The 22,284-nt window shown below is 36.0% G+C and overlaps 1 protein-coding gene across 3 annotated transcripts in view; it reads left to right on the top strand.

Annotated features, from left to right (window-relative positions):
• Hnf4 (Hepatocyte nuclear factor 4) overlaps positions 1 to 22,284 on the top strand; it is an 84,494-nt gene that overhangs the window by 16,471 nt on the left and 45,739 nt on the right. Inside the window, exons 1-2 of one of the 3 annotated variants that reach the window (XM_089735574.1) lie at positions 9,340 to 9,420; positions 9,451 to 9,548. The exons of 1 other annotated variant lie outside the window; for it this stretch is intronic. In XM_089735574.1, coding sequence (XP_089591700.1) covers positions 9,530 to 9,548 — 19 coding nt within the window. In that variant the 5' untranslated portion in view covers positions 9,340 to 9,420; positions 9,451 to 9,529. Of the gene's footprint in view, positions 1 to 9,339; positions 9,421 to 9,442; positions 9,549 to 13,774; positions 13,812 to 22,284 lie in introns of those variants that run through there. One more of the 3 variants, XM_089735575.1, reaches the window with a different exon arrangement.

Raw genomic sequence — 22,284 nt, 5'->3', positions numbered from 1 at the left:
TTATGTCTTATATAATTACAAAGTAAACAAACATTAACCTTGTGGTAAATAGTTCTTAACCTACCGCATAAACGTGGATAATTACGCAACGACAATGCTACATCCCTAAAGACAATAAAATTGTAAATACACCAAAACACAAACTTTATTGAGAAGTATTTTTGCGTGACGTATATATTGTATTGTAAATCTTTGCCAATGTTTTTGTTATTAAATATCTTTCGAAGTGTAAACGAATCCGGGTCGATGCGCCCGTGCTTATCGTATTTATTTTCTTATCAAAAACGAAACATGATATAAATATAATTACGATTCCTTCAAATGTAGGCGGCCACTGAACGAGAGTTTGGTGAATTAATTTCCGTAAAATTTTGCGTAAAATTCTACGTCTAAGGGTTATTTTATGATAAAAGCTTAGTAACCGTGACTTTTTTTATTACTTAGATAAGTGGACGAGCTCACGGCCTACCTAAGTGGTTATACCGGAGCCCATAGACATCTACAACGTAAATGCCGTCACCTACCTTGAGATAAGAGTTCTAAGGTATAGTTACAACGGCTGCCTCGCCCTTCAAACCGAAACGCATTACTACTTCACGGCAGAAATAGTCAGGGCGGTGGTATCTACCCGTGCGGACTCACAAGAGGTCCTACCACCAGTAAGACTTAGACTATATCAACAGTAGATCCCAAAAGCATTCTAATTCGGTGAAGTAGACATCGGATGGTGTAGAGGTTGTCTTGTTGTATCCGAAAAAACTAAGGCATTTAATAGATTTGGCGCACGTAAGGACACTCTGTTTTCCAAATGTCACTAAAAAAGTAACTTGACACAACGGTTTTGTTTTGTATAATCCGCTTATCATGCAATAAAAACGGAACAAAAAAATATCGAATCCACTTTATTTTAGTAAAATCCAACTAAAATCTTTATCATATTAGATATGCATAAACTGGTTTGCGACTCAAAGATTAAGTTGGAATAAAATTTCCGATAGAAATTAAAAATATAGTCATCGAAATTGATTTATTTATAAGAACTTTTTACTATTGGTAGGACCTCTTGTGAGTCCGCGCGGGTAGGTACCACCACCCTGCCTATTTCTGCCGTGAAGCAGTAATGCGTTTCGGTTTGAAGGGGTGAGGCAGCCGTTGTAACTATACTGAGATCTTAGAACTTATATCTCAAAGTGGGTGGCGCATTTACGTTGTAGATGTCCATGGGCTCCAGTAACCACTTTACACCAGGTGGGCTGTGAGCTCGTCCACCCATCTAAGCAATAAAAAAAAATAAAAAAAAGAATGCGGTAAAATTAGAATTGCTGTTTCGGCTTTATTTTCGAACTCAAATAATTCATTTTAGATTGGAATATTCCTTTTATTCATTATTATATTAAACATTCTAGTGTTACCATGCAATAAAATCAAATAGAAATCATCTTTTAACAGCACGAGACAGCTAAACTGATGGATACGGAAGAAAAAAGGCTTCTATACGTATATTAAACTTATTCAAGGTAACTTATTTAGTAACGAGGCAGTACTTATACACTTTGTGGCCTTCCTTTTGTATTTGTGTAAACAGTGAAAAATTTTAATACAAAACATCATCTTCAAACATGTTTTTATTTATTTAATCAATTGCATATTAATAACACACCGTATTACAACTTATCTTAGAAATAAATGAACAATTTTTGAGCCTGGTTGGCTTAATGACATACGGATGGGTTAGTGGATAAGTGGAATTAATTGGGAATTCAAAAACAAATTGTTGATACAAACTTAACCACCTCCCAGCTACACAAAAAAATGTTACTGGTAAGTATAGATCGAACTTTCTTTCCCTATCGTATATTTTCCAAAAATCATCATTCCTAAATACCTTAGAACGATAATGGTTCATAGTCTAACGGGGCTTTGATTGACAAAGTTAAATTTTTAGCCGCTGCATAATATAAAATCGGCATTGGGAACGATTGATGTAGGTACCTTGATATCAGAAATACAATTTTTTTCAACATTTGTGAATAACCACAAAAGAAATGAAATTAAATGTATAAATATATAACTCTCCATTGTTCGAAACAATTTTTTTATAGTAAATTTATAATTTAAATATTATTCGGTTTACGACCTCAATGACGTCCGATTAAATAAAAATAGCATGAAGTGCCTATAATTAACTCAAACAGGCACTAAACTAAAAAAAAATACAAGTTACTTAGAGACATCAAATGTAATTAAACATTAACTATCTAGCCTGTGGTCTAAATTAGTCTTAAGTATTACGTAATGAATATGTAAAGAAACATACAATTTTAATTAAAAATGACTATAAAAAAGTAATATAATACCTACTTCAATTAAATAATGTAATAATGAAATAGAACTTGCGAAGGCCAGGTTTATAAAAACGCTTGCATTAAGATGAACAGACGAATAGTCTTGGGTTTTATGTTTCGAATGTGATTTGCGTGTATGTAATTTATATAATTTACGTGTAGGTAGCTGATGTAAGTTTGTTTGAATTATTTTCAAAACTATTTTTATTTAAAATTAAAACTATTTAACGGCCGTCTGGTGTAGTGGTGAGTGACATGGTCACTACACAAGGGGTCGCGGGTTCGAATCCCGCCAAGGGAGGATATTTATATGATAAATATATAAATGTCTTTTCCATGGTTATGGATGTACCTTAAATTTATGTATGTGTATAATAAAAATCTTTTCCGTTATCTGGTACCTGTAACACAAGTTCTTTACGAAGTTACCACGGGACCAGTTAACGTGGCGTGATTGTTAGTAAATATTTATTTATTTTTACGGTTTAATCTCTTGTTTTTTTAATGTCGTTCTATTATTTCCGATTTTTCGACTTCACACTTTTCTCAGTCACGGACCTCGTTCGTCGTCTATTAATCCTTAAAAGTAGTTTTAATTATATCCACGAGTCCCGAAAACCGAAGATTAGTACATTTATTTACCCAAAGGAGCTCATCTAATACAAATGCGTACAAAGCAACATATTTTCCAACAACGCTAAATGTAGCCAATGTTATGGTAATATTCGAAAGATAAATTGAACCTCAAAATTATCAGTTACCTTGTTATCACGCAACCTTATAAGGTAATATGTTGTTTTTAAATAGTCGGCCATGAGAGCCTAAGTCCTAATTACATAAACAACAGTTTACTTTATCAAGGCAAAGGCACAGACCATAATTTCGGATACATTGTCTTTAGTAAGCTTAAATGGCCATATTCGTACAATGTTTTCTTCGGTTTTTGCTAGTCTTTAGATGTAATTAAAACTAATTTTACGATTTAATCTCGTGTTTTTTTTTTATTGTTGTGTATTATATTATCTATTTGCGACAATTCGAATACTTTACATTTTTCGTAATCATGGGCGACTATTGTGGTTCGTCAACGTTTGCATATTATAATAATTTTTTCCTACCTATGCTGATAGCCTTGAAAGGCTATTTCAGCTTCTCCTTGACGTGTAGGTGAGTTGACGGGGCTCAAGCCGGGCGTGTTGCTAACACTGGCCCTAGCAAGAGCAGTGCTTTGCAGAATCTACCACCGGATCGGAAACGCAGCCCACTGAGAAGATCCGGTGAGGAACTCAGTGGGCTTGAATATTAAGTTAGCACAATTTACAAATTCAAAGCTTAAGCTGTAAAAGTAATTTTAATTAGGCACTATTAGTAGTCGTATGCTGCTTGAAATAAAAATAAATTAGCATTATAATTACAACAGATATATTAACTGTAATCAGTATAAAAAAATATTGCTATCCGGCTATTGACCCTGATGATTTTGGAATCAAATGTAAAGAGACCGTTCTCGAAAGGAAAAAACGAGAATTACTATTATAGTATAAACATGAGCATAAACACATTGAAAGGTTTAGTTGCGTTTTGTGTGTTATGCCGAGTTTCAAATTAAAAAGAAACATCGAAATCGGTTCACAACAAAATTCTGAGTTAACCGACATAAAAAAACAGTCGAATTGAGAACTTGCACCTTTTTTGAAGCTAGTTAAAAAAAGAAAAATCGTTTGATAAACAGAAGAGATATTTAACTTTTTTGGCTTTTTGTATATATGTCTATTAATTGTTGAGCTAGTTGAACCTGCGAGCTACGAGCGGTATTTTAAGGTCTAAGACTACACGTTAAGGAGAAGCTGAAATAGCCTCTCAAGACATAAAGGTCTTAGACATTTCTATTCGATACAACTGATCCCCTCTTTTTATTCCTACCTATGTTGTTAGCCTTGAGAGGCTAAAACAGAGTTACCCTAGCGTGTAGGTGGGCTCTCGTGGCTCAAACCAGGAGGCGTTGCTAACACTGGCCCTAGCAAGAGCAGCGCTTCGCAGAATCTACCACCGGATCGGAAACACGACCCACTGAGAAGATCCGGCGAGAAACTCAGTGGACTAGGTCTATGGGCTAGTTTACTCGCCGAACCCTTCGTCACAAGCGACGGGTTCGATGAGAACGGTAACGACCCCCTCTCGGTGTTGCAGCAGCTTTGTGCTGGATCACCGTATCCAATGAGCTGGTCGAAGACCTCGAAACATCACTTAACCCACAGCATCAGCCGGCTAATTTGTCGCCGGAAAATTTCAGCGGGATACGATTCCGATTCGGTGGTCAATGCATTCGTGAAGCGGTTGCCTTTGAGATACTAGGTTCCTTGAATCAAGCGAAAGTCAGAAGCGAGTGAAAATTCTTTCAATGAAAACAAATTGTGTAGTTTCTAACATGCTGCCAATTTCTACCGCGAAACATACAAAACAATGCATTTCAATTCGACCTCACGGTTCAAGGTGATCCGTTGCGTTCTTTCCTTTTCTATTCAGATAGCCTATAGTACTTACTAACTTTTCTTTGGCCGGCCTATTCCAGTAAGTAGGGTTATACTAGATTTTCCGAACGTGTAGGCAAGTTCTTGGGGCTCAGCCTAGTGAATTTGCTAACACTAGCCCTATTAATGGCATTGTTTGGCTGAATCTACCACCAGACCGGAATCGAGACCCGCTGAGAAGATCCGGTGAAAAACTAAGTGGGTTGCGTCTGATTGTAGAAGTAGCGGATTGGGAAACCATCTGTTTTGATATCAGTTAAATAACGTCTAAAGCTAAAGTGTTGCAGGTATGAATGGATTGTAAAAATGAACCAATGTGTCATTGAATGGCAGCACAGCACACGGCTGCCAAGCGCTAAGAGGTAACAGCCGCGACGCCTTTGCCAAATGCAGCGAGAAGTGTCGTGATACATCATCGGCTGCATATTATTAGATGCGTTGCATAATTACATGTGATGTGTATCTGTAAAACAAGTACTTGTTGTAAAGCTCACATTAAATTAGACTCTACACGTCTTAAGCAGACATCCCAGACCAGACCTTGACAGATTTTCCGAGTGATCGGCTTAAAACGACCTGTATGCAACGCCTGTTTAAGATCTTTCTCAAACATGTTCCTTCATTGATAAATTTTATTATGAAGTATTCCAGCCTGTTTTCTCCTAAATCTTTTCTATCACAATGACAGTCGATTCTATCTGCTATGTGAGGCAATTTTATTAAATATGAATTAGATTTACGTTAAAGAATTAACAAGCTAGTTAAGTTGATCTTTAAGGCACATTTCCGAATAACATTACTTCTGCGAATATACTTAGTCTGAGTTAGTTCTCCGATTCAAGACGAGATCCATTTTTGTTGAAGATCCAATGTGTACAGGTTCCACTCCGCCCCGATTATGAGAGAATTTCTAGAACTTCTTGTACCATTTAAGACTTCTTCCATCGTTCTGTATATTGAAGTAGCAGATCTACCCAACACAACGCCGTGTTGCAACACAAATTCTGGAATACTTCGACTCAGCGTTATCGAATGAAGTTTATTTAATCACAATAGTTTGTTTTATTTATCAACTTCACAGCTCTAAATGTGTCGATTGTTACAGACCGTAAATTACCCATTTATCTTGTTTCGAGAAAGACAATTACAGTGCGCGCTATACGACTTATCAGTAGTTATTATAGAATTGTTAATAATAAAATTGGAGAAGACAAATATAAGTTTTCAATGTTATCTTAAAATTCTTGCAGGCATAATATGGTATATTTTGAGCAATTTGAAGAATTCTTGAGAAGACATCAGGAACTGGTGGTAGAACAGAGTGCTATAACTAATATTTTTATCTGAACTCTCAGTGATAACATCTTCTAGCCAATTTCCGGAGTAAAGCAATCATGGGTTCCCGTTTCAAAGATAAAATCAATAAAAATTCGTGCAGAAGCTTTAGGAATTAAGGTATATATAAAACAAACAGCCATCATATTAGTGTAAGGTTTGTTGTAAAATAATTAAAATAAAATTTATCATGTTAAAGTTAAGGCAACTTTCGGATTGCCAACTAGCAAAACTGTTGGTGGGGGCAATGACAGTAGTGAGGACGTGATATAATAAAAAGGCGGTAGTCTAAAAAAACGGGAGAGAAAGCAGTGTATTCCGTAGTGAGCAGATATCTGAAGATTGTACTAGCGAAATTACAAATAAAGCAATACAGAATTAAGTGAACTATTAATTGCAATCTGTGTATTTATTTCTTCACTTTGGAAGTTAAGTCTACATTATGTATATCTCATAAGGTATTAAGAAGTTATACTAACTGAACTGAATTTCAATTCGTATATAAAATCGTCAATTTAAGATAAGCTTTGCATAATTATCAAAGCATTATCATTTATAGCATTTTTTTTTTTTTGGAAAACAAATATTACTTGCCATATAAACGTTTTGGTATTAAGAGCTTGGATTATCATACAAAATTTATTGTTCCAAAACAACTGAAGCTGTACTTGACACAGTTCTGTTCGTCTATAAATATATATGTTGTTTTCGACTGACTTATGTTTATTTCGTATTTATTATATAACGATGGTGAACGGTATAAATAGACGACGAAGCTACTGTCGAACGTTGAGAAATGCGACTGCGTCTAAATAAAGCTTTGAACTATCCAAAATGCTAACTACAGTAATAAAACAAAATGGAAATACAGTTCAATGACACATACAACAATAGTAGTTTCAAACAATTATTATTTAAAAGGTTTTCTGTATAACGATAAAAGGTCAAAAGAATGCTAATACAACATAGAAACAATTAAGTAGTGAATAGAACTCTAAATACGTGTTTTTTTTTATCTCATGTACATGTAGTACTGAAGAGTGAGTGAAGAATGAGTTCTACGATCCTATCACTTGAGACAGTGTGGAACCAAACCTACTTTCCTAATATTCTTATTATAACGTAGTATTAACTTCCAACGTTTCAAACACTACAGTTTTCGTGATCACAGATAATCAGTCATCGGACTAAAATAATATAAATGATAAAAATAAATAACGCGAGATCAAGCCGTAACAGTTTATATAACATATGTACATATAGATTGCTAGACAGGGCTACCCGTGATCCAATTGCTTGCGACACTGCCGAAATATCAGAAACTAACTAAAATTCGTGGGATGAACCCGTTAAATAATAGTATTTATAATGTAGATAATGATCCTTGAAAGTTTCTAATACTTGGAAGCCATGGTATAGTTTTCTAATTTGTAAGCTCTTAGGCTAACGAGCTCTTCAGTGATTACTCATTTTGAAGTACCCACTTACAAATAAAAGAAAATGTTACATAATGCAAAACTGTCATTTGGAAGCGGTATCTTAAAACTGTGTAAGGAGCAATGGGATGTATTTCGTTGTTGGCATTATCACGCTATCTTAAAGTCAAGATAAACACGACCTATTGCCCAAGAAGAACCACAATCCTGAGACGAACCGGTGAAATAAGCTTGGCAGGTATGTCTTATTAGCTAGGTGCTAAAAGAGCAGCATTGCGGCAAAGGATACCCTGAACGGCTACCTACCAAGCTATGGTAAGTCTATTGAATTCGGTATTCATCAAATTACCCATCCTTCTTTTCGTATCGTTTCGTCACCAACATATTGCTGGGAAATGATTTGCCTTATTCATATAAAGATCCGCATTTTATATGATCAGTTAGATCGAAACCTAGAAAGAAAATGTTAATCAGAGATATGCACTGAGAAAAAGAAATAGCATAGCAAGCGCTTATCAAACAAGAATCAACATGGCTGCACGTCAGTATACAACAATCGTTTGCACAGAACTTATAAGATAAAAAATTTAAAACAAGAAAACGTGAACCTCATAAATTAATTTGAAGCTTTCTAACTGAATCTTTATGTTTGATGTGCATTAAATAATGAAATATGTTGATAATAAACGAAAAACGAAAAGGCTAAATGTCGGAAAATGTATTTTGTGAAGAACTATAAAGAATAAACTCTCAAAAAAGCAACGCAAATTTGTTAATCAGTCTTCGCCATTACTGCATGTTATCGCATACGAATGTACGATAAAGTGATAACATTACAGGACTTGCAGCTATAAACTAAGTGTCATTTTCTGAACACTTTGATCCTTCAATATAAAAAGTATAGATAGAATGTACCTACACTTCTAGAGTTCATTGCAAATAACCTTGTATCGAAAATTAAATGCCCTTCCTTGGAGATAACACCCAGAAATCAGAACAGCTAGGATAAATAGTTATTTTACTAAAATTACATTTTATACTTTAATTGAATATAGGGAACAAAAATGCTTAAGTGTCTATTTAAAATTACATATCAAAATTTGTTTTTCAATTCAAACACAACGTGTACCACTAATAACCATTTATTAGTCAATTCCAAAACAGAAGAAACGTCCAAAAAATTATAAATTCAGTATTTTTCATGTAGCAAACTAGATGGCGTTGCTGTGAAATAACGAACTAAACATTTTGTGATTCGTAGCACTGCAAAATAATAATAAAAAATATGAGATTTTTGACGGGAAAGCAATCAGAAAAGTCGTGGGTATTGTGTGATATTATTTATTTTGTTAATTTCGTGTCTTCTGGTTTCATTGCTTAATAACGGTAGGTTAATAATCGTTCGGCATCTGTAAAAGTGTATAAATATTGAATAATTGAAACAAAATCGCTGGGTGTGGCTTGTCGGGCTCGTTCAAAAACTCCATTAATCTCAGTTAATTATTACCATTACTCTGGATCATTATTTCATTTCATCGAATTACATTGTGCTCCAATTAGAAAGTGATTGTCGTCATAATTAATTTTTGGCTAAAAATCTAGAATCCAGCTAATAAATATATAAAAAAAAGTCAATGGTCGCGTTTTTGACGTTGACAGTTTTGGCATTACAGTTTTGACAGTAGGATTTCAAAGTGACAACTGTGACAAGTTGTGCAGCTGTCAAAAAGCAAGTAATTAAGGGCCAAAATGTTTGGACAGACTTTTATTTATATTAAGTGTATAATCTATGCTTTTATTTATTAATTGCTTTAAATTGTATTTCGTGCCTAAAACAAGTGAAAAAGTTACAAATCTTTAATTACTGCGTATATACATAATCATGGGACTTCGAGATTCAGGTAAGTTTTTCTTGCGTAGATACAATCGTCACAAACAAGTTAATTAAAACGATTCCCTAGCAATTCTTGAGAAGTTACTTCATTTTTAACCAAGTAAGACTGAGTAGAATTATAGCCAAAATATATATAGCCAAAGTAGGTGTAATGCGCGAAAATCATCACAAAATATCTATTACGTCTTTGTTTACTGAACACAATTGTGCATGTGTAGTGTGTAAACTGGTTTTATGCTTGTTTTGTCAAATGTTTACTCTGACACTTAGCGATGGACCTCCTGCATCGTGATCACGGAACTAGTATACGACAGGTTCGACATTTCGACCTCTAAATAAGTTTCCTAACATGTATATGGTAGGGTTATCACCTTATGTAGGTCAATAAACATGTTTATATTTTGTTTTATTAAATAAATATGATCGAGTCTAAATGTTATTAGCGCATTTATTGGAAACCTTGCATATCCTTGTTTGATGTATAATATTGAAAACATTCTAGCATTATCAAATAGGGTCTCTTTTAACATTAAAGAAACAATCAGCTACTGAAAGGCATCTAGACCTGGACCTATACATATACTGGTTGTCTTTCTCTTACCCCTAGTATTTTTCAGCAACATTCATTTTGTTATCGGATATGATGGTGACACCAACCTTGTGAGCTTGCAGGATACCCTGCTTTTCTTACTTAAAATAGTTATCAATACTGCAACAATATAGGCTCTATAGACGATAGAAAAGTGGTAGTAGTACCTACAGGAGTAGGCCAAATCTTCAGATTAAATTTTGTTGCATATCATACATAATATATTCCAGAAAGACGATCTCCGTTCTAAGCCTAAGATTATAATAAAATAAACAACTGCCTAGTTTCTGGCAGCTTTCATGGTCCAGTATCCAAATACAATCTGAAAATTCTGAACTCTGTGTTCACCACAAACTCTTTACTTCTACAACAAGCTACAAATCATGTAGCGACTTAACTATTTGATATAATGCAATGTTCAAATATGTGAAATATGTTGCTAAGAACAAGATTGTGATCAGACTACTCCTGAAGAACTCTCCTATCAGCTAAGTTGTTCTTAAGAGATATGAGAAATGAGTTGACAATTATGTTTGAAGACTTTCAGTCTACTGAATGAACTTGGTTTCGAAGTGCCTATGTGTAGTAAAATTAGAATCAATCCTTGTGCTCACCATTCATTTATATGATAAAAACTTTGACTCTAACGAGTTTCGACTGACTAAGTGGTGAAGTAGTTAGTAGCCCCGACTGTTGTTCCGAGGGTTATGGGTTTGATTCCCACATCGGGCAAACCTTTGTGTGATGAACAGGTTTGCTTGCTCTTCATCTGAGTGTCTATTATCTATATTTGTATATACAGTCAAAACCGTTTACTGTGACATCGTTTAGAACAACATGCCGGTTATAATAACCTAGAACCAAGGTCCCGGCTGAATGCTATATGACCGCCTTATTAAAAACATTGCTTTATACGACATTGCTTATAACGACATACCTCATAAAACGACCACATTTAACTAATATTTCGGAGTATTAGATCTGTTAGAACGACCGGCTAAGCTGTAATGTAAACAATTTGAATAGGTATCCACATCTGTTTTCAATGGCTATTAAAATCAGGAAAGAAAACAATAGGATTTAGTTTAGTGTAGGGTATTTTCTAATTCTTAGAAACAAAACACGTGCATGCAGTAGAGTCAAAGTCCGCTTCTTCATATCTCTTCAGTTAGTTTGTTACTTATCTATACACAAGACGCACCAAAACTTTGTGGAGTTATTCGTGAAACTTTCAAAATGTCGCAAAGAAAAAGAAAACAAATTAATATTGAAGAAAAATCGCGTATTATGTAAATATATATTTCCAATAATTCCCTATCGATTTGTTTGTACTTGCACGATACACATTAAGCAACACCGGTTGTAACGACTATCGGTTTTTACGACTGAATATGAGCAGTCTCTTCAATGTCGTTATAACAGATTTTGACTGTATTTCAATTTATATATCTATATTTGTATATATTTCAACTTATATAACTATGTAAATATGTCAATCTCTGGTACCCATAACACAGGGAATTCTAATTTGGGTCTGGATGATTGTGCATGATTTGTTCCAAGTTGTTTATATTTTATAACCAGAATGTTCTTTTAAAATCCTTGCAACAAAGCCAGCTAGACCTATCTAATTTTTAAATGAAACTTTTAAACTTTTAAATTTTGCTCAGCAAGCTATAGAGACATATATGCACATATAAAAATTGAATAAGTTATAAGCACAGTATGCTTATCACAAGTATTAGTTAATTGGCGATTGCTGAAACAGAACAACTTTATGAGTGAAAACTGCAATTAATGTGAGACTTTGTCCGACAGGAAGTGCAGTAGTGGCAGAGATAACCAATATTTAATAAAATTTAATCTTTGACCTCATTTGTTGGGATTGATGACAGCAATCACATGCATTAAGCCGTGGATTCAATTTTAGCTTAAATAAATTGACATAGATCAGAATAGTCATAGAATTGCCTGTTTATGACCACACAGCTTATGTAAATGAATGTGTCAATATTTTTATGAAATTAAGACCTCATTCTTACATCACAATATTTATGGTGTCAGTGGTCTTTAGTAACCAGTTAACACCGAATATGCTGTGGCTACCTTTATATCGTAATAAACATCCCCATCATTTACATATTTAGTGTTTCGTACAAAACAAAGCAAGTGATGACATAATTATATAGTTTATCAGTCTCATTGGTTATGTGTACATTTAACCTGATGCATTTAATTGATAAACAAATTAATGATGCAATTACATACAGTAAATGCGCAAAATAATTCGGTAAGAGAAATGAAATTGACTCCTGAGATTTAAAAAAAATCACCTTAATGAAATAAACAGACCACTATTTTATAGACTATTAAGTAAGCTTTTTGATGATTAAATCAAACAACAAGTATACACTTGTGCTACATTAATGCAAGAAGTGGTTAAGTTCAGTTCTTCCTGTATCCATTGAATGAAATATATATATTTTTTTATTGCTTGGATAGGTGAACGAGCTCACAGCCCACCTGGTGTTAAGTAGTTACTGGTGCCCATAAACATCTACAACGTAAATGCGCCACCCACCTTGAGATATCAGTTCTAAGGTCTCAAGTATAGTTACAACGGCTGCCCCACCCTTCAAACCGAAACGCATTACTGCTTCACGGTAGAAATAGGCAGGGTGGCGGTACCCACCCGCGCGGACTCACAAGAGGTCCTATCACTAGTGAATATTTCACATAAACAAACAAATTGAATGTACAATAATAAAATATTCCTGTCGGCTATCATTGTATAATAAAAAGAAAACATAAATACATCAAAATTAACTTTGATAAAACAATAATGCTCACTTTATCTATTTACTTATTTATCTTGAAAAAATATATATCACATATAACTCAGATAAGAATGAAACCAGTCATTAAATGATACATTATATCTAGAATGTTAACTTTTTTAGCCTTTTTCACCTTAGAAATATCAAGACAATCAATTCAATTTATTTGGAGAACATTCTTTCCTCATTTCTTCATCCTGGATTTCTATTAGATAGTATCTCTTAAAAGGAAGACTAGGTATGCACATAAGTGATACGAAACCACTATTAACACGAAACATTTGAAGAGATTACTGGTGGTAGGACGTCTTGTGAGTCCGCACGGGTAGGTACCACCGCCCCGCCTATTTCTGCCGTGAAGCAGTAATGCGTTTCGGTTTGAAGGGTGGGGCGGCCGTTGTGACTATACTGAGACCTTAGAACTATATCTCAAGGTGTGTGACGTTTTAGAAGTCTATGGGCTCCAGTAACCACTTAACACCAGGTCGGCTGTGAGCTCGTCCACACATCTAAGCAATAAAAAAAAAAAAGAGAACAATTTCAATGATGTATGCTGATATGTGCATTTAAGAGAGATTGAGACAAATTAGTCTCAATTGCATGCTTGCGCCGTTACACTAGACCTATCAATTGACCGCCATATTATTTACCTTCTCAAGATTGTTTCTAACCGTATTGTTTCTGATTATGATTCTACACGTGCGTAACTATATAGATTAACGAGTAGTCTTTCTATAAAATTATGGCTCCTCCTGATGACGTCACTATATTTTAAAATACTCTAAGACCTCTCACATTTTTTTCCAGAAATGGGGCACGATGTTTGCGCCGCTGTAATTGGCAGGTAGTCTTTGAAAACGCGAGTTCCCTTAGATTAATAAAATTTCATCAACATAAGAACGTTAAGTAAACAATTCCATTACTTAGATATCTGTTCGTGCATTCCCACAATAGCCTTTACGTACTTGGATTCATTGACACATTTACGCTAATGGTTCAAAGAGATCATGCAGCTAGTCTGTAAACCAGGCTTCAGAAAACCAGAACGCATCGTAAGGGTCGTTTTTTTTTTCTCCTACCTAAACTGACATAGCCTTAAGAAAGTAAGGCCTTAGGGGCTATGACAGCGTAACCGGGCGAGTAGTAAGCTCATGAGGATGATGCTAACACTGGCCCTAACAAGAACAGTGCTTCGGAGAATCTACCACCGCATCGGAAACGCAACCCACTGAGTAGATCCGGTAAGAAACTCTGGCCTGTGCCTGTGGATTAATTTATTCGTCGAGCCCTTCGTCGCAAGCGACGGGTTCGGCGAGGACGGTGACCGTTGAAATAAGGGTAATTGAAGCGGCACCGCGCAATAGACGAAGTACAGTTAAAGTTCCTAATTTGATTTAGAGATCTTTAGAGAGAGAACTTGTACTTTTAAGAGAACTTTCGCGGTAGGCAGCGGCTTGGCTTTGCCCCTAGCATTTCTGAAGTCCATGGGCGACGGTATCCACTCACCATCAGGTGGGCCGTATGCTCGTCTGCCTACAAGGGCAATAAAAAAAAACTCTCCAGAACGATGTTTCGGACGTCCAGCGAGAAAATCGTGCGTTCAACTACCATGTACCATCACGTAACTCCAACACTTGATTCAAGATTACACAGCGATACAAATTCACGAACAAGAAGGTCCCGGTCCTCCTTTTTAACCAATTGACCTTAGAATAACGTACTCAACTACGATGTTGATGGTCCCATTTTATTTAGGTCATCGGTTAACTATTGAAACTCGTAGACTCAACGTCGTTCACGGACGAACAGGTTACTAGCAATTAATATATATATATTTGGATGGAATGCATCCATGGATAGCAAACAAAACGGGATTATTTTGTATTAGCCGACAAGGGCAGAAGAGCTGGGTCGTGCACTCTGTAAATGTCACAAGGATGCATCCATTCTCCAGGTTGGAGCTTAAATTGAATTTCAATAATTGCTTTACATGTATCAATATATGAATACGTGAAGCAAAAACTTTGTACCCCTTTTTACGAAAATTGCGCGGACGGAGGAGTATGAAATATCTCACACTTATAGAGAATATATAGAGACAGTGCACAATGCTAATATTTTTTTTAAATAATGCATAAAAGATTCTTTAAATCAATAAGAAAACATTACACACACTACCATGTATTTGAAACAACACATACATACAAATATACTCTTTGTTTACTGTCAATTGGGAAACTTTTGTTATTGTTTAAAGTCTGTGGTCGAATTGAAAATATATTAATATTGTTTGTCTTTAATATTATTGATCTATAGTGGAGTTTTGGCGAATACTGTGATTATATTATCGAAATATAATAGTGTTTGACAATAGAACCATAATAATGTTTAGACTTATAATTTCAATTAATTATAGTCGAATCTCGACTACTGTGGGGTCACTTTTTTTTTTTTTTGTCAGGAGGAAATCGCCGGACTTCCGCCCTCCCCTGGGGATGGAAGGCGGGGCATGTCGGAGTCGAACTGACTAAAACCTCCTGTCGCTCAACAACCCGCGTCCGAACCTCGCATGAGACAGAACCCATGAAAAGGCAAAGGGGGGAAAGTGAAGCGTTTAGTGCGGAGCACATCTCTCCCATCACCCTCCCCCTCGGGACGCTGGACCAGTGGTCGTCGGCGCCACGACCACCAGCCCTCTCGGTCGGCAGGCTATCCGGAGCCCGCCTAGATGGCGCCGGTTAAAATGGTCTATCCTACGGAATACCCCGCTGGGTCAGAACCAGCGTGGGTCGAGGATAGCCGGCCTTCCATCACCCGGATGCTCTTGCGTAAAACGCGTGCAGAGCAGCTTGCACGTCGTCTTCTTAGGCCCCCTTCGCCTGTTCCCAGACCGACATATGAAGGGGACCCGAAACACTTAGAGGGCCAGGGCTTGGGCGAGATCCGCCTCCCTGGCCCCCGCTCGACGGCGGCGGGCTTGCGTGTCTCTCACGCGCCCCGCCGCCTCCTTCTGCGAGATGGTGCACTCGCAGAAGTCGAGCATCGCCTTCCACGACTCGTCGTCGCCGAGCATCGATGCCACAACACTCGGCAACGACAAGTCGTTTCCTATTTTTGCGACGAGGACACGGCGCCACCCCTCCCATGCGGGGCAGGCGATGAGCGTGTGCTCCGCCGTGTCCAAGTCGCAACCGCAATGGTGGCACTCTGCCGTCGGCTCGGCTCCGATCCGGTGCAGGAACTCACCGAAGCAACCATGCCCAGTGAGCACCTGCGTGAGCCGGAAAGTGAGGCGTCCTCTGTCACGATTCACTCAATTCACAAGAACCGGGCGAATCGCCTCGACGGTCCTACGACCAGCCGAAGGATCGGCCAGCCGTCTGGACCATGACTCCAGCACGGACCGCCGACTGCGGGGTCACTAGTCTACATATTAATACGTGAAGCAAAAACTTTGTATCCCTTTTTACGAAAATGCGCGGACGGAGGAGTATGAAATTTTCCACACTTATAGAAAATACAGAGAAGAAGTGCACAATGCTAATATTTTTTCAAAATAATGCATAAAAGATACATTAAATCAATAAAGAAAACATTACACACACTACATACCATGTATTTGACGCACACACGCATGCATACTATTTATTGTCAAACTTTTGTTCTTGACGTCTGTTGTCAAATTGAGAATAGATTAAATATTGTTTGTCTTTGTTAATATTTTTTATAGTGTAGTCTTGGCGAAATTTGTGATTATAGAAGTATAAAATACAATCATAATAGTGTACAAACTTACAATTCCAATTAATTATAGTCGAATTTCGACTACTGCGGGACCTCTAGTGACAATAAAAATACAAGAGCTTAAAGCATTAGGTGTAACGACAAATATGTAAACGAATGTGTCAATATTATTATACTAATGACATTTTGTGATGTTTAACTTTGAATCGGTTCAAGACGAACATGAAGCGGTTATTAATATAAGTTTAAATGAGTGACGATATTAGTCTACTTAGTCAGACCATGAAGTCTGGGATTCCCTGACATACGCAGAACGACAGTCCAAAGTAAAAATATCTAATTTCCAATACTACTGTACATAGTCATTTTAATAAAGGAAATAAATTAACAAATTTGACTGTTGTTGTTAGTCACGCAGATAACAAATTTTACCAATTACTATTTACAAAATTTTTTGTTCAACAAGTTTAAAATTATCTTAACGATGCATGGGAAGTTTATTCAAGGCAGATAAATGCTTGTATATAAATAAACACAAAATATTCCATTGATTGATATATTTTTTTGGAAGCTAATTTTATTATGAAAATTTGTAGTTCAATTGGCTATTAAATGAGATATGTTAGTTTTCGTAATTTATAAAAATGTACCCCCTGGCTAGTTGATTACAAACGTTACAGGATTAATAAGTGGCCCCCAAGATTACCTAAATAAAACTTTACAAGGCTTCGATTGGTAATTATCATCAGCGACAACCTAGTTTAGTACACTGTCGGACATAGTCCCCTTTTAAATCGCGTCACTGAGCAAATTTTTAGCTCTTCTCTTATCCAGTTCCGTCCAGCCCCCTTTCGTATAATAAGTGGTAGCTCCATCAGCCCACTGAACTTCTCGCCGGATCTTCTCAGTGGGTCGCGTTTCCGATCCGGTGGTAGATTCTGCGAAGCACGTCTCTTACTAGGGTTCGTGTTAGCAACGTCATCAGGTTTAAGCCCCGTGAGCTCACCTACTAGTTAAGGCGACGCTGATATAGCCTCTCAAGGCTATCAGATTAGGTAGGAAACAAAAACGTAGCTCCATCTGACGGGGGGCGACCGAAACTACGTCTGCCGTTTCCTGGTCACCATCCAAGAACTTGTTGAAATGATTCTGATTAAATACGTAGTTTAATTGGTTGAAATGAACACAATTCTTTTGTACGGTTAATAATTACATGCTTCACGGTGCTAAAATAACTAAATAAATTTCATGAAACATATTTGATATTTCAGAATGAGAACCGTATGTTTGTTTACACGTGTTCGTTCATCATAGGTGCTGTAAAAGCATCGAGAAAACGTGTTACATCAATTACAATTCAATAACTTTTATTGTTTACTGTCAAAGAAACATAACAATTGGCAATAATAACATATGACATTAATTCATTGAAATCAGTTCACGCAGAAGGTTTTTTTTTTTTTTATTGCTTAGATGGGTGGACGAGCTCACAGCCCACCTGGTGTTAAGTGGTTACTGGAGCCCATAGACATCCACAACGTAAATGCGCCATCCACCTTGAGATACAAGTTCTAAGGTCTCAAGTATAGTTACAACGGCTGCCCCACCCTTCAAATCGAAACGCATTACTGCTTCACGGCATAAATAGGCAGGGTGGTGGTACCCACCCGCGCGGACTCACAACGTAACGTTGTCTAACCTAACTTGAGTCCAGACGTCGTCTTTCGATCACATAACCTAAGTGCGCATCCTCCCTTACCACTCTGGCTCATCCGTCCACAGTCCTCTTCCGAACTACGCCACCGATGAACTCATTGGAATTATTGGTGACTCCAAATAAACGCATTTACGTTAAACATTTCCCCATTGAGTAGAATAGTTAGTACACACAGTTAAGATAAAAGTTCACGATAGTGATGTCGTTCGCTGACAGATATAAAACCTATTTTTAAATTTGTAAAAAAAATTACTCACTCTTGTTTGTTTCCGCAATATCTCTAGCAGGAAGCCTGTTACATTCGCATGATTCGTTTTCATCCTCTATTTGTTTGTTATAAAAGATTGATTCCAAGGATCCTCAAAATTTTAAATATGCAGTACATTTGGGTGGATAGGACTGTTGATTGTGGTGGGAACGATGTTCACTTCTGCATCTGAAGCGTTTATGAGAATACCTTTCACTTGGGTACGTCCTTACCTGACGACCGCATTGTACTGGACGTAGATCGTGTTTCATACACAGCATATGAAGTAACTATAATGTAAAGGAACTCTAGTAAAAAAGTGGGTAGTCTAAGCAATTAGAATTATTTTATGACGTTATAGCAGTTTAACCTGAGTGTGACCTAAAACCTATTTTTAAATTTGTAAAAAAAATGACTCACTCTTGTTTGTTTCCGCAACATCTCTTGCAAGAAGCCTGTTACATTCGCGCGATTCTTCTTCATTCTTTATTTGTTTGTTATAAAATATTGATTTCAAGCATCCTCAAAATATGTAGAAATGTTAAATATGTAGAAGATTTGGGTGTATAGGACTGTTGATTGAAATGGGCACGATGTTCACTTCACTTCTGCATCTATGAGAATATCTTTCACTTGGGTACGTTCTTACCTGACGACCACATTCTACTGAACTCCAGTAAAACCAGCGGTTAGTCTGTAAAAATTAGAATCATTTTATGACGTTATAGCAGTTTGACCTGAGCGAGACTGCTTCATTTATCCAGTAACAAAGTTCACCCTAAATTTTTATCTGGGTTTACCCCATTCTTCATGGATTTAAACTAGTTCATTAAGCTAACCGATAAACTAAGTTTACAAGATGTGAAATAAACAATTATTATTTTTCTATTTACAAAATGTCTATTACTAAATCGTCACATACACTGCCCTTTATGAGTAAATAGATTATCATTTACCCTCATTTACCCACTAAAATGTACAATTGATTGATTGGAGATTGGATTATTAGTTTTATGATAATAACCGTACAAACACAGCAACCCCCTGTCACGGGTAATTATGCATTCATTACGGTTTTGGTTTTCATTACATTATGTTTAATCGTGGTAATATTTCGTGAAAATTTTCCAAGTGCTTATTAATTTTAGACTTTTTTTTAAACTGCCACTGTAGACAGACGAACAAGCATACAGCCCGTTCTATACCCGGAGGTTTCAAATAATTGGTGACGATGAGATTATTGGCCATCCGAACGACACTCCTGTGAGTGGTTTCGAATGAACCACTTCTTTGTCAAACATAAAATTGTTATTTAAAAAAGCATAAGACTACATCTTATGCTTTTTTATTATGAACTAGCTGATCCGGCAGACTTCGTAGTGCCTCAATCGATAAATAAAAAACCTAAGCTTTTGTATAAAATAAACTTAAAACAAACAAAAGGAATCCGTCCGACGGGGGCCACATCAAAGGAAAAACAAAATTGTTATTTTTATTTAATTCCTAGCATTTTCATATTTATCTATCTTTTAAACCTTCTTTGGACTTCCACAAATAATTTAAGACCAAAATTTGCCAAATCGGTCCAGCCGTTCTCGAGTTTTAGCGAGACTAACTAACATCAATTAATTTTTATATATGTAGAATATATATAGAATAGAAGATAGATAACACTTTCATCATCATCATCATCATCAACAACAGCTCACAGTCGTCCACTGCTGGACATAGGCCTCTCCCAATCCACAACACTTTGCGAGAGACTTATTATAACGAACCTATAAATCTCCAATAACTCATAGTGATAAGATCGTAATTATTCTGTATGTTAAGAATTCAACATTTCAGAAGCGAAAACGTTGGTACCTTTTAATTGACTGTTTCTAAACAACGCTCGATATATCGACCTCAAGAATCCCAATACTCTCGTAAGGTTGCGCCGGCTTTCGGCCAAGGACGCTTCGATTCAATAGAACTACTCTAAGTACATCGGTAAATATGTTTAATGAACATGAGGTCTGTCGTTTTATTATTGAAAAGTCAGCATGACGAATGTAAATTAATATGTAGGTAAATATACGGCGTGTAACTGCGATTATTATACATAGTACATTATCTCAGAATGAGTAATATGAAAAACCAACAAAAATATAATACTTATTCTTTATTGAAAGTGCGTTGCACAAACGATTTCTTATAGTATTTAGTACGTTTTTATTATTATTACACATTAGTATTTGATATGTATTATCTATAATATTAAAAAATTATGATTTAAAAAATTGATAAAATCATTCTTCTCATCATCTAATCTCAGTAGATTAGATATATTTTCATCTATTTGTTTAGTTATTATCTATTTATTTAATCTCTGCAGATTAGAGATATTATTATATTTAATATCTTTTGGTGTATAAAATAATTAATCCTTAAGCAAATTAGCTAAAAGGTTTTTCATGTTTTTCATGGCTTGACGAGTAAATTAACCAATAGATATGCTTAGCCCACTGAGTTTCTCGCCGGATCTTCTCAGTGAGTCGCGTTTCCGATCCGGTGATAGATTCTGCGAAGCACTGCTCTTGACAGGGCCAGTTTTAGCAACACTCTCGGTTTGAGCCCCGTAAGCTCACCTACGTTAAGATTACGCCGAAATGGTTTCTCCAGACCATCAGCTGAGGTAGAAAAAAAAAGTGACCGTGTCCATAACAATGTATGGTGCGCGATATAATTGTGCGATGAGCTATATATGCTATATGCTACTATTTTATAGCGTAGTCTGAAAGCATCTTTTTTTGTACGCTCAAAAAAATTATTTTCGTTAATACTAGTGTTCGGTCAATTATCGAAGTTCGACCAAGATTTAAAACCGGTTTACGTTTGTATCATAGTTTCTTTATCAATATTATGACGGAAAAAAAAAGCTGGAAATATAATATTTTTATTGGCATAAATAAACCAAAGACAATTCGATTCGTATGAAACAAATCAAAAAGAAATCGGTCGACAAGCAGATACACATACATATAGGTGGGAGGATCGATATTTTTCAGTTATGATTTGCATGTTCTTTTTACGGTTTTTAGTTTGTTCACACTGGCAATATTCGATTTAAAAAAAAATGTCATTTCGATTGTTGCGGACCTCTTTGCTATTTGGATAGCTGATGTAGTTTTTTATTCTTGGCTTTTGACGTCGTCTCTTCATTTTACCTATTTCTTTCTGTTTGCTTGATTTTCCGTTTTTATTAAAAAATAATCATTCTTCAACTTGTATCATCGTTTTATCATTTGCAGAGATTAATTTGGTTTGTTCATATCAAGGATGTTACGCGTGGTGTTTTGAAATAGATTTTGGTGTTAAAATGCACTAGCTTTCGCCCTACAATCCCACATACATATATACAAAGATCGTCTTTTGATTATAAATTATCATTGTATTGTTCTTGTGTATGAATGTCACAACTGGCGTGTCGGTATCTATTAGTTGTTGGACTTTGCCCTATGGTATTCATAAATATCTATAATAACAGTTGACTGCGTATAATTTCTCAAACTACATCGACAATGCAAAGGCTTAATACATTTTATTCCAATTCTTGAGTCTACTTTA

This window comes from Bombyx mandarina, chromosome 19, assembly GCF_030267445.1.
Source record: "Bombyx mandarina strain Sakado chromosome 19, ASM3026744v2".
NCBI classification, from domain to species: domain Eukaryota; kingdom Metazoa; phylum Arthropoda; class Insecta; order Lepidoptera; family Bombycidae; genus Bombyx; species Bombyx mandarina.
This window is presented reverse-complemented; position numbering and strand designations above follow the sequence as displayed.